This window comes from Schistocerca americana, chromosome 7 (genome assembly GCF_021461395.2).
Source record: "Schistocerca americana isolate TAMUIC-IGC-003095 chromosome 7, iqSchAmer2.1, whole genome shotgun sequence".
NCBI lineage: Eukaryota > Metazoa > Arthropoda > Insecta > Orthoptera > Acrididae > Schistocerca > Schistocerca americana.
Genome location: NC_060125.1, coordinates 322,220,110 through 322,233,955, shown reverse-complemented (window position 1 = coordinate 322,233,955; position 13,846 = coordinate 322,220,110). Strand labels below are relative to the sequence as shown.

General features: G+C 39.7%; 1 protein-coding gene across 4 annotated transcripts in view; it reads left to right on the top strand.

Moving 5' to 3' along the window:
- The window catches only part of LOC124622147 (zinc finger protein 761-like), a 164,406-nt gene that overhangs the window by 91,483 nt on the left and 59,077 nt on the right, over positions 1-13,846 (top strand). For all 4 annotated transcript variants that reach the window (XM_047147782.1, XM_047147781.1, XM_047147783.1 and 1 more), the window contains one exon: positions 3,747-3,976. In XM_047147782.1, coding sequence (XP_047003738.1) covers positions 3,747-3,976 — 230 coding nt within the window. The remainder of the gene's footprint in view (positions 1-3,746; positions 3,977-13,846) is intronic.

Here is a 13,846-nt window from a genome sequence, read left to right as displayed (position 1 = left end):
GCTGACAGTTACTGTGAGACTCTGAAAAAACTCAAATGGGCAATTCAGAACCGGAGAAGAGGAATGTTGAGCAAGGTCATACACATTCTCCATGACAATGCTCGCCCGCACATCGCTCGGCAAACTGTTGCTCTCCTGCAACAGTTTCAGTGGAACATAATCATCCACCTACCCTATAGTCCTGACTTGGCACCCAGTGACTATCACCTGTTCCCTAAGTTAAAACAACATTTGGACAGAAAGTGATTCAACTCCACCGACGAGATGAAAGAAGAGGTTCATAACCTTCTGAACAGCATGGCAGCGAGCCGGTATGACATGGGCATACAGAAACTGCTACAGCGTCTACAAAAATGCAACGACAGAAATGGTGATTATGTTGAAAAATAGCTAAATGTTCAAGCTGTAAACTGGTGTAAACAATTGTAGAAATAAACAGGTCTATGTACTTATAAAAAAAATAGGAGACCTTACTTTTGGGATTACCCTCGTAATATGATCAGATGTCATGACATTATTCGCATTTTGTATACTCCTATACTCTGTCTTTTCGAATGTTTTAACATGTTTAGAAGATGTGACCATAGGATATTATGCCTTTTGTATAACCACATAATAGAGCTGGAGTTACACGAGCTCAGTTCATACCTTTTTTTTTCCACACACAAGATGACCTCAGAGTGCTAGAGCATTGAACATATAGCACTGAAGTCATTTATTCCCAATAATGGTACCTCTACAAGCCTTTCTTGCTTTCTTTATGATAAATGTTTAAGAATAATTTGATTTGATCTTATGAGTAACTGTTGAATCAAGAACAGGAGAGTACTTAACTGTACAACTTGTGTTATATACATTGCCTATATTTCTTTAAAATTAACTCAGACAAAAACAAAATGTCTGTTGTCCACTGGTTAAAACAGCTGCTTTTCTTGCCCATAGATAACCTGCTCTTGCAGAACGCACATCACATGTTGGTGGAATACTGTGCTACTCTACTGAGGCCTGGGAAAAACTTGAAACATGACTCCGGAGTCATTCACAAATCTGCCATGTCTTAACATTGTATTTCTTTGATAACATAAAAATAGTGGCCTCTATTACTTAATATTTTTGGAATTTTGTGGTGAGGGTAGCTGTGAAAATGTTCGATAATCTAATGATGGTGATTGTTTTCATCTGGATAAAGCTTTAATTTAACTGCTCTCTAGTTTCAAGTAAAAGAAAATATTTTTTGAATAAAACAGGGTAGAAATTAGCAGGTCTTTTCACTATTAATTTGGGTTATGGTATGGCATGTGAACAGCAAACCAGGTGCAGGTACTTTTACAGAGGACAGTATTGAAATGCTAGTGGTTGCATCTTCTCTGAAGTGCAGTAGAGAATGCTAGCAGCAAAATTGAAGCCATGTCTCCCATAACTGAGGCTGTCATCACAGACCAAAGTTCTTGTAAGTGGCTATTTGCAGCTCCTCCCCTTTCTTGTGTGTTTTCTGGCAATGAGTATGTTGCACTGTTTTCTTTGCTGCACAGCAAGCAGCAGTGTAGGACAATATGTGAAGCTGGCCACCATTTATTCTATGCAGTCTGACTGATTCTGTTATGCCAATGAACATCCAGGTCCATTTTTGTTCATATCCTCAACAACAGCAGTTCTTGTGTTTACTATCTCCAGATAGCAACCGAGCGAGGTACTGAGTGAGGTGATGCGGTAGTTAGCACACTGGAATCGTACTTGAGAGGTCGACTATTCAAACCCACATCCGCCCATCTTGATTTTAGGTTTTCCGTGATTTCCCTAAATCGCTTCAGGCAAATGCTGGGATGGTTTCTTTGAAACGGCATGGTCGATTTCCTAATCTGCTGGGACCAATGACCTTGCTCTGTGGTTCCCTCCTCCAAATCAGCCAACCAATCAACCAACCGAGCAACATGGTGCAGTGGTTAGCATGCTGGACCTGCATGTGGGAGGATGATGGTTCAAACCCATGTCCAGCCTTCCACATTTAGTTTTTCTGTGATTTCTCTAAATTGCTCCAGGCAAATGCTGAGGTGGTTTGTTTCAAAAGGCATGGCCAATTTCCTTCCCTATCTTTGACACAATCGGAGCTTGTGCTCCATCTCTAATGACCTTCATGTTGACGCGACATTAAACCAAACCTTCCTTCCTTCCTTTATTCCAGACAGCATACTACTGTCTCAACTTATGTGTTATAATTACTTGCTGTATCTACCTGACCACTATGCACCATTCAGCATCACCTTATGCTACAGGAGACATTCACCTGTGCTTGCATGGCACTGTGGTAATAATCGAAGGCATTATGACAGCTGTGAAGTATGTGAAAATTATTATGAACTACAGGTGTGCCTTTTATGAACTACAGGCGTTCCTTCACTTGTGATGGCTTCCGTGATTGTGATGATGTCTTCTAGCAGGATAACTACCCATGTCACAAGGCCAGAATCATACTACAGTGGTTTGAGGAACTTGAGAGTGAACTCGTGTTGATATCCTGCCCAACAAATTCACCTTATATGAACCCAACGAAACACACACCAGCTTGTAATTTACAGGAATTGCTTGACCTTTGCGTAAACATCTGATGCCACATACTTCTAGAAACCCACCTGGGATTTATTGAATCAAAGCTGTGCTGAATGCGTTCCAAACATGAACCAACATGTTATTAAGCACATGGTCATAATGTATTGGCTCATCAATGTATATCTGTTGTTGGTTCAGTTACTGTGCTTTCACATTTTTTGATGTGCTTGTGCTCACATTAGGATTTGCTTTGATAAGTATTCTGCTAGCAAGATACTGCTTAAATTTCAGTTGTGGGTTTTACTGTAAAAGTTATGTTGGTGCACCCAAATTATTGCAGAATGATTTTATCCAGAAGAGACATTGCATAATGTTTTGAACCAGTAGGAGGCATAAAAAGAGACAACATTATTAAACAATTCTGAATACACCATGAAAAGTTGGGAGAGATTATAAGGGTTTCTGTCTGTTCCATCAACTGTCAGCAGACCCAGTGCAGTGTGTCAAGTTAGACTGCATGTATAGGAACTGCCTGCTAACTTATGATATATACTCTATTGTTTCTTAAAAAGCTACCCAAGTTCGTAACCTCATTGAGACTCCCTCCTGGTCTAAAATTCTACTATCTATCCACTGTTTGATTTGGCACCATATTATTCATTAGCATATATTTTATTTATTTGTTCTGCATAATCACCATGTATTTCTCTCTTTAGAATACCCAACAATATTGAGAACTGTGTGAAACTGATGGTAGAAGTATGTATCAAGGTTCTTCAGTCCTGGATAGCTACATGGAAAGGGAATAGTATCATCCTTTATCAAGCCCTTACTGATTTCAAACCATAACTGACCATTACTCATCATATCATAGAATCTCACAAAACTTATCCCTTCTGTTTAGTCTTAAAAATACATAAGCTTTGACAGGTTCATTGAGACTTTCAATATTAACGGTTTGTATGGAAACAAATGGAACAATAGGATCAAATACTGTTTAGCAATAAATCCAAGTTCCAGAAGAGGTGCTGCATGCTAATATGTATGTATGTCTAATTCATTTACTCGTGAGTATACATATATGGCCTAAATTCTGTTCAGCATGCCATATTCACTATTCCAAACAGCTTGTGTAAAGTATCATAGTTATCAAAGAGGATACAGTGGTATTCCAATGAATATATGATATTTTGTTTCAGAGATCCACATGAAAAGGCATCGTGGTGAACGTGATTTTTCATGTGCTAACTGTGATTATCGTACATATACTAAAGCTGAACTGGAAAGACATAGCACTGTGCACACTGATCATACTGATGATCGTACCTTTGTCTGTCATCATTGTGGAAAGTTGTATGCGGTTTACAAGTCACTGCAGGAGCATATTCGTTCTGTGCATGAGCAGTCTAACATGCATGTCTGTGAGGAGGTTAGTCACACTTGTATTGTCAACCACACAGCTGGCAATTAATTAAAACTGCAACACTTTGAAGGCAGCCTGCAACAAACACCAAATATGTGTGAAATGTACTACATCCTTGGATATACAAATGATTAATATTTCAGTGCATTCTCATGAAACAGACAAAAGTAGCACTATCTGCATTTTGTATATAGTGAAAGATTACACAGCAGGTTTCATATCCAGAATTGAATTTTGGTTGTCTCTGAGAAATTCGCATTATGCCTCTTGTAAGGAGGAGAGACATCTACCTGTACTTTCTGGAACTTGGTAGCAGCAGGATCATGGCCTATTACCATTCTGTGGTATTGCTACTGCTTTTGATAACCATCCCTCTACTGTCATTTCAATATGGAACTGATAGTTTTGGGAGAATCATACAGATTGCAATGCAGAACCTCAGAGGTTCCATGTGACAAGCAACTGAGAGGACAGACATATTCACTTGGCCATGCAAAATCAAACAGTCTTGGTATGTACCTTGAGTCAGGAAAATGACTTTTTTTGCAGCAAGACAAGTATCCACACGGACAGTTTGAGGATATCTGAGACACTGCAGACTGTCACCATGGTGACCATTGTTGCAGCTGCCCTTGATGTGGCAACAGGGAGAGAGGCATTCTGACAGTGGTGTGCTCAGTGACAACACTGAATGCAGGAGTGGCACCACATTGTCTTTCCAGATGATGCCTGGTTCTGCATACAGCATTGTGATGGACATACCAGCTCTGAAATCTCTGAGGAGAATCAGTATTGCCAGATTTTATTTGTTGTAGTGATATGGGCCCAGCAGTTGACATTATGAAATGGACACCATCGGCTACATAACACAGTCACTTCTGGTTTATGCTATATTGACGGTGTTTATGTCGACTGTGCACAATGCGTCATTTACCACCCACATCTCCGCTGAGGGTGCATCATTTAGAAATGCCACTAGCAGGTGTCACCGTGAACTGTATTGTCATCTTGTTACTGCCATGTTTGTTATCTTCCTGTGGGTCACGCTATGGACTCCATTGGAGGATGCTGTCTCTGATTCCACTGACAGCAAGCAATTGTATCCATCTGTGCATTTTTTTATGATGTCACTCACCAAGTTCTGCCCCCAGATCTTGGAAGACTCACAGTGACACTACTATAAACATTGTATGGCATTATTAATTTTTCCAAGTCTGTATAGTGATAAATAAATTGGGGACATGCTGGAACAGAGAATCACAGTCACCTAAAGACTATGTTTACATGAAACACATCTTCAGAAAGGTGAAACCAAATTTTGGAAACTGTCTTTCGCTGTTGTGTTTACATGGTGAGGTCTGAAGTGGAATTTGTTAGCCCAGTTAAATATGGTATTTGGCTGTTCCGGTTCCTGATTTAGTAAGCACAGTCACTATTTCTCTTCACTCATATATTAAATATAGACAGTTTCATGCTTAGTCTAATGTAACTGCTTCTCCTTCACTGCACAATAAGTCAGCCCATCCATTTCTGCCCCATATTTTGAAAACAAGACATAACTGACAATCCAAGCACATTTCAAAATTTGTTGGAGCCTCCTGCAAACATTTATTAAATATTTGATGTATTTATGCCAGTGGCTGTACCCTGTCTTTGATGTCTCCATGATGTTACCTTTCAACAAGATAATCTAAGACTGCATGTTTCCCATGCTGCCTGGACCTACTTAGATACTGAGATGGGTCAACTATTACCATGGCATAAAATTCACTAGACCCCCCCCCCCCCCCCCAATTGGAAACATCGTGAGATGCCACAAGAGTGGCACACTACCAGTCTTCAGCCACTGTGATTACTGAAATCTGGTATAAGTAGAACTAGCAGGCAATGGCATGTCAGTGTCTGTCATCCAAACTCAGACTCGATTCCCAGCTGAGTAAAATGTGTTGCTGCTATCAGAGGTGAAACCTTTATGTACGAAATTTTGTTCCCTGTATATGCCCAAATTCCCTACAAAATTAACTGTGTAATCTTCCTATAATACTTTACATGCACAATAAGCAAAATTTTGTTAATTATTATCCTTCATGGTGTTGCAATTTTAATGGCTGTCGTTATATTATTTCTTGATTCCTACTTGCAAAATGGTTATGATCTGTTACCAGTGCAACATTTTAGTGAAATTAATTGAGATGAGAATATTTGTGATGACTATTGATTTCAGTTTAAGCCCTAAGAATATACGGAAAAATATTTTCCTCTTAGGTGTGAAAACCGATATTTGATAGTTATCAGGGCAGAGAAAGACACTTTATTTTTGTTTTTAATAAACTTCAAAAAGACAACATTAAGGCAACTTTAAATACAGAGGAAACAAGTAGTTGTTTTAACCAAGGAGGCACTCAATAATTTTTAGGTATTGCATAATGTTTGGTGCTGTTGTTGGCCTAATCGGTTTTCACTATTGATATATGGTTTATTATTATTATTATATGCACTGTTGCATGGACCTAATAATAATAATAATAATAATAATAATAATAAAATCAGTATGTTCCAGAAAGCCATGCATGTTATTGCAATCTTTCAGGGGGTTGTATTTCGGGTCCTATTGATCACAGAGATAAGGGATCAAGTGTTTCAGATAACCCTCGGCCAAGCAACTGTCTGTATATTCATCAAAAGAATGGGCATGCTGTACCTATCTTGCAGTATAGAGTCAAAATTTAAACACTGTACACATCCTCCAGCCCATGAAAATGGAGCAAATTGGTTGACACTGTTGCATTAGCTGTAGTCTAGGGAGGTCTTAGATGGATTATGAAAGCACCATTTGTTCATGGATGGTTCCTGAGAAAAATCCTGAAAAACCATGATTTTTAGGTACAAAAAGTACCAACTGTGGGGATGGCCACTTCTGTAATTTCTGTTCATGGTAGATCATCAAAATTTTTACCACACATTCTTAAGGTGATATTCTTGGGGAACTTTGAAACTTTTGAGGCACAAATGTGGATTTAACTGCTGTCATGAACACATGGCTATGTTTCTGGAGTCATTGCAAGGCTTCCGAGGTTATTAAAGTACGTTCTTCGTCAACATTTCTTTGCCTGTTATGATGTGATGTCTCGTTATAACTAGCGCTTCAAGCCCAAAGTGGTGCTGTAGTGACTAAAAATAGGCTAAAATGGGTCCTGACATGCCTGAAAAAACTTAACATGACTGCCAAAAATTATGTAAAACTTGCAAAATGCAAATACAGTAAAATATTTCTAATAAAATTTTACTCATTTAAGGTAGAAATTGCAAAGAGGACATTTTTGATGAATTGCAGTTGATAATCATAGTTTCCAGAAAAAATGTAAAGCCAATGATTTTGTGTTAACCTTGTATTATGCATACATATTTGTTGTTTATACGTGTCAAAGTATGTAAATGTGTCGAAGTATATAAATAAGCCATCAAAACGTGACTGGACTAAGGAGTTTTTTTACATATGCAACAGGGAAAAGAAGCGAACCAGTGGAAAAATGTCCCTGTTGGAGCATAAAAGGGTAACATGCTCTTCTTCAAGAGACTTTGACAGAAAATTGTGGAACCAACAGTTTCAATGTTCATGATGCCTTCCTCACCAAACATTTTGGCACACACTTTTTTGTGTGGAAGGAGAGTAGCAAAGAGACAGTGACGATGAAAGAGATAGGAGACAATGCCAGTGGGAGAGAAAGAAAGAGGAGAAATTGATTGTGGGAGAGAAAATGTGGCAGTGAAAGAGAGATGGATGAAGGTAATAGCGAGCCAAAGAGAGGGGAGATATTGGTTGTCAGTGAGATATAGTGGCAATAAAAGGGAAAGAGAGGTGGATGGAGATAGAAGCAGTGGGAGTATAACAGAGCAAAGTGGATCCCCCAGAATTTTTGAGCTGCTGAGGTATGGAGAAAGTGTCAGTGGAAAAGAAAGACAAAAGGATACAGTGTAAGTGAGCGAGAAAACCATGACAGTGATATGTACTGTAAATGTGTGGGAGAAAAAGATGATGGTGGGAGAGAGATGTATATAGATAGTAGAATTGAGTGGGATTTGGTGAGTATGAAGGCTTAACTACAAAGATAGACTGGGTAAAAGGCCTTAGAATGTTCTGTGTTAAAAGAGGCAAATAACTTTGCATGCCAAGATTTTTGGTGAGGAAGACAGAATGAGGATTGAGGCAGCTGTTTCCCCACTTTTTTGTCACAGTCGTTTAAAGATGAGCATATTCCCCTTTTTTGTGCTCAAACTGGAGCATTTTTCTGCTGGTTTATTATTATTTCTTTAAACATTTTGTTGGGCGAAAGCCAATTGATTTTAGTGGTGTTATATCTTCAGTTTCTAGTTACAAACAACTTTTATAATGGAACTGAATCTGCCCATTCAACAGAGTTCTCCCAAATTAGTTTATGTTATGGCAGACAGATAATACTGTGTGGGATGCAAGTGAGTATGTTGGACGAAGAATATTGGCAAACAAATATTTACAGGTGCGACAAATGCTAGAGGATATACCATTCAACTAAGTATTACACTGGACTAATTTTGGACCACTGTTTTGACTGGACACATTAGATTTCCCTTTGGAAAGTATCTTACTTGTAAAAAGAAATAAATGGACTTTTCCTGCCAGCATTGGATGTCATGTGAAGCACACAATGTGCTGTATTTGTTTTGGATGCCTCCTAAACATCATAAAAATAAAGTTGCAAATACACTATGTGATAAAAAGTATCCAGACACCCCTAAAAACATAAGTTTTTCATATTATGTGTATTGTGCTGCCACCTACTGCCAGGTGCTTCATATAAGCAACCTTATTAGTCATTAGACATCGTGAGAGAGCAGAATGGGGCACCCCGTAGATCTCACGGACTTTGAACGTGGTCAGGTGATTGGGTGTCACTTGTGTCACATATCTGTACATTCGTAAACATCCCTAGGTCCACTGTTTCCAATGTGATAGTGCAGTGGAAACGTGAAGGGACATGTACAGCACAAAAGCATACAGGTTGACCTCGTCTGTTGACTGGTAGAGACCACCGACAGTTGAAGAGGGTCGTAATGTGTAATAGGCAGATATCTATCCAGATCATCACACAGGAATTCCAAACTGCATCAGGATCCACTGCAAGTACTATGACAGTTTGACGGGAGGCAAAAAAACTTGGATTTCATGGTCGAGCGGCTGTTCATAAGCCACACATCACGCCGGTAAATGCCATACGACACCTAGCTTGGTGTAAGGAGTGTAAACATTGGACGATTGAACAGTGGAAAAATGTTGTGTGGAATGACAAATCATGGTACACAATGTGGCGATCTGATGGCAGGGTTTGGGTATGGTTTTTCATGGAAGGGGCTTGCACCCCTAGTTGTTGTGTGTGGCACTATCACAGCACAGGCCTACATTGATGTTTTAAGCACCTTCTTGTTTCCCACTGTTGAAGAGCAATTCTGGGATGGCAACTACATCTTTCAACGCGATTGAACACCTGTTCATAATGCACGGCCTGTGGCGGAGTGGTTACACAATAACATCCCTGTAATGGACTGACCTGTACAGAGTGCTGATCTGAATCCTATAGAACACCTTTGGGATGTTTTGGAATGGCAATGTCATTCCAGGCCTCACCAACCAACATCGATACCTCTTCTCAATGCAACACTCCATGATGAATGGGCTGCCATTCCCCATGAAACATTCCAGCACCTGATTGAACGTATGCCTGCCAGAGTGGAAGCTGTCATCAAGGCTAAGGATAGGGCAACACTATATTGAATTCCAACATTACTGATGGAGGTGCACCTCGAACTTGTAAGTCATTTTCAGCCAGGTGTCTGTATACTTTTGATCACATAGTGTATCTGCTGAAACGCCAGGAAAAATATAGCTGATGACTCTCGGAGACACCCACTGTTTATATTATTCACTCCAAAACTGTTAAGGAGAAATGCAGAGTAACGTTTCTATTAAATGTGATCAGTGCTTTTTCCGCTGAAAATATGTAATAGGAAAATTCTGTCTCAAAAGAATTTTTGCTTTTAGGTGAAATATCTTTCTGTGCATGGGCAGAAGTACCTTTACAGCTCATGTTATCAAAGTATGAGTGAAACAAAAAGTTTATTGAGGAATGAAAAAGATCTGCTGCCAGTTAGCTGGATGATGTACAGTCGTGTTTCACTGCCAGTTTGCATCTTTATTTCCTTTTTTCTTGTAATTTAACATCTTTTTTTTATTAATATTCAAAATGCAAAGCACATATGTTCCATGGCTCTTGTGATTTACCTTTTTTCTGGCAAGTGACTAATGCTATGTGTTTGCTCCAATTCACAAGTAATTGCCATTACTCTATGGACTAGGCAGCCCTATTACACCCATTCACGTTTTGTTCTATGTGCGCACCAGGAATTTTGCCTCTTCCGTCCACAGGTGCTTGGCAGGGCAGAGAACAGCCTGCCGTTGAGAATATATTTTTCTCTATCTGCACTCTGCACATTTGTGTGCTTGCTGTTAATGATCACCCTACACCTCTCCCTCTGAAGCAAGTAGACTGAATGTGTATGCCATAAGACTCCTGCTTTCAAGGGCACTGCTGTTACCATGTGGACATCCAAGTACCTCATGATTCGACTCAAAGCTTCACTCTGAAACTAGCTTTTGTGAGATTGTTGGCATCTATCTCCAAGTGGCTATCAGTACAGGCCTCTCAGTATTTCCGTGATGCATTCACATGATTCAAACAAAAGTGAACTAGTCACACTGCCCTTCTTTATCTATGTTAAATATCCTAGGCAAGTCCTATTTGATGTCAGTCCCACACTTTCTAGGATGGATCCCATGGGTGTTTTGTGAGCTATCTCCTCTGTAAAGTGATTACATTTTCCCAGTATGCTACTAATGAATTGATGTGTCCACTTGCTTTATCTGCTATTGAGGTTATGTAATGATCTATCTTGGTGAAATTTGTTGTGTACATAATGACACCATTTCAAAAGGATTTTGAGAGGTGGTACCTCAGACTTATAGAAATATGTCATAAATGGAACACAGTGTCAAAAGCAGTGCGGTACAAAATCATTTGAATGCTTCAACAAGAGTTGTTCAACGATTAAGAAATTTTTGTTGTCAGCCTGGCTAGTTGACCAGGAGTGAGTACTCCACAACAGGATTAGTATTCGCCCATAACTACAAAAAACTACAAAAAATCTAATAATATTAGCAAAACAGTAGTCTGCAGAGCTTACAGCTGAATCATGAGTTCTTTAAATTTATTTGTATACTCTGCAACCATCCACACAGTATGTCATGAGGAGTACTATTATCATCTATTACATTCCTTATTGACTTTGTATTTGAACAAGGGGGAAGGGTGGGGGATGCATACCTATATGACACTATATGTAAAAGTCTCTTAACTAAACCTGATTTTTGGGTAGAGCCATATGATCAGCTTCTCAGAGAACTTTCTCAGACTTGGCAAACCTAGGGTGCCACAAGCAAGAGCTTGTCAGCTCGTTTTACTGTAAACTTTCGACATGATTAAGCAACCTTTTTTTAAAATGACAGTGAAATGTTCCATCACAGGAAAGGGGATCTTGGCTTAATCAGAGTACAAGTATTCTATAAATTTGTTATAATCCTGTCTTTAAGACAACAACATTTATTGAACACAAACTTCTATAACAACAGGTTAAAAGTTGCCTGTTAGTCCACAGAACCAAACAACAGCTATTGATGGTAATCAGTAATAGCCCCAATTCCGTATAGAAAATAATATGCAATAGTTCATGACTGGAATAGATATAAGTCCAGACACTACTAATTCACTAGACAGGCATATTGTATGTATGCTACTAAGCAAAGTTCTATTGAGGCTGACAGTGGTGAGAACCCCACATTGAGAAGCCAGGGCACTATGCAACACTAGTCGAAATCAGTTCAGGTAAGCAGCAGCACTAGTGGAGACAAAATCACATAATAGCATCTGAGTGTTAGTCCACAGCTGGTAACCCTTACATTTGCCCACTACAGAAGCTCACGTACCAGTCTGCATTATCAGCAGTGTTCTCGCCACAGATGCTCTCACCTAATGTAGGCAGTGTTACATGCATTGATCTGTGTGTATCATCGATTTGTACACCTGGCAAGGCTACTAAAAAAATCTTTCTTCCAAAACTCCAAGTTGTCTTGTATGACAGCAAAGATGATGACTGTTGATGTGAAACAACAGTTAGACAGCAACTTCAGTTGTATTAAATTTGCTTAGTTATAATGGGCTCTACTGAAGGTGACCAATAGTCTCATAGGATCTCCTGTGATGAAGAAATATCTCTGAATGTAAATGGAGCACACAAATTCAAATAAAACCATTCAGAACAATTGGTCTTCAGCACCAACGCCCATAATATCAGAGTGTCATGGTAGAGAGTGATCTTGTTGGAAAGTCGTCAGAAATATTCGGTGTTAGTGGAAACTGTGGTGTCACCGCCAGACACCACACTTGCTAGGTGGTAGCCTTTAAATCGGCCGCGGTCCATTAATATACGTCGGACCCGCGTGTCGCCACTGTCAGTGATTGCAGACCGAGCGCCGCCACACGGCAGGTCTAGAGAGACTTCCTAGCACTCGCCCCAGTTGTACAGCAGACTTTGCTAGCGATGCTATACTGACAAAATACGCTCTCATTTGCCGAGACGATAGTTAGCATAGCCTTCAGCTACGTCATTTGCTATGACCTAGCAAGGCGCCATTACCAGTTTATATTGAGATTATAATTCATGTATCAACAAGAGCGATGTTCTCCACTTATGGATTAAAGTTAAGTATTCAAGCAACTCTGTACTTTATTTAGTAGACTCAACTCCTTTAATTGTTCCAGACCTCACGCCAGTCTGCGTGAGCTTAAACGCGTGCATTTCAGCCTCCTCTAGCAACACGGTGTTGGCTATTCTGCCAACACATCAGAAACAGAATGTGTTTTCTAAAAAATGTTCATTATGAATAGCACCTAAGCCATCTTTTCAAACTCTTTTTCATTTTACATTTCATTTGAGCTGAACATAGAAGTGGGGGAGGGTGTAGGGTTGCCTTACGTTGCGCAAAGACAATCTACAGTTCTCAAACTCAACTTCGCCACATAACTTTGTGTAGAAATATCATTTGAAGTATCAACAATAAAGCTAGCTGTAATTAAAGTGCCCTTGATTGTAATAAATCTGTACAGATCCTCTAGTAGTAAAGTTCTTGATTTTTTTCAAAACATTGAAAAATAATTGATTGTTGTGTAGGCAGTAAAAGAATTATTTTAGCTGGTGTTTTAAATAGAGACCCTTAAAGAGTTCCAAAGTTTCGAAACACTAAATTGCATTTTTACACTAACAGTGTTCCGAAAAGAACAGTTGTTACTCATCGCACAGCGGAGGTGCTGGGTTGCAGATAGGTACAATGAAAAGACTGCCAGAAAGTGAGTGTTTGGCCAAAAAGGTCTTTGTTGAAAACAGACAACACACACACACTCATGCAAACACAACTCTCACACACATGACCTCAATCTCCAGCTATTTAAGCCAGACTGCAGACACCAGAGAAGCAACCGGGTGGTGGCGGTAAGGAGGAGCTTGAGTCAGGGAGGGGGAGGGATAGCAGGGTAGGGATGGGGGACAGTAAAGTGCTGCTTGTGGAAATGTACAGGGACGAAGTGGAGAGAGGATAGAACAGCTAGGTGCGTCCAGAAGTTAGATGGAGAGTGAGGTGGGGGTGGGGGGGGGGGTGGTAGCAGAAAAGGAGAGAACTAAGAAGACTGTGGGTGCACTGGTGGAATAGAGGGCTGTGTAACACTGGACTGG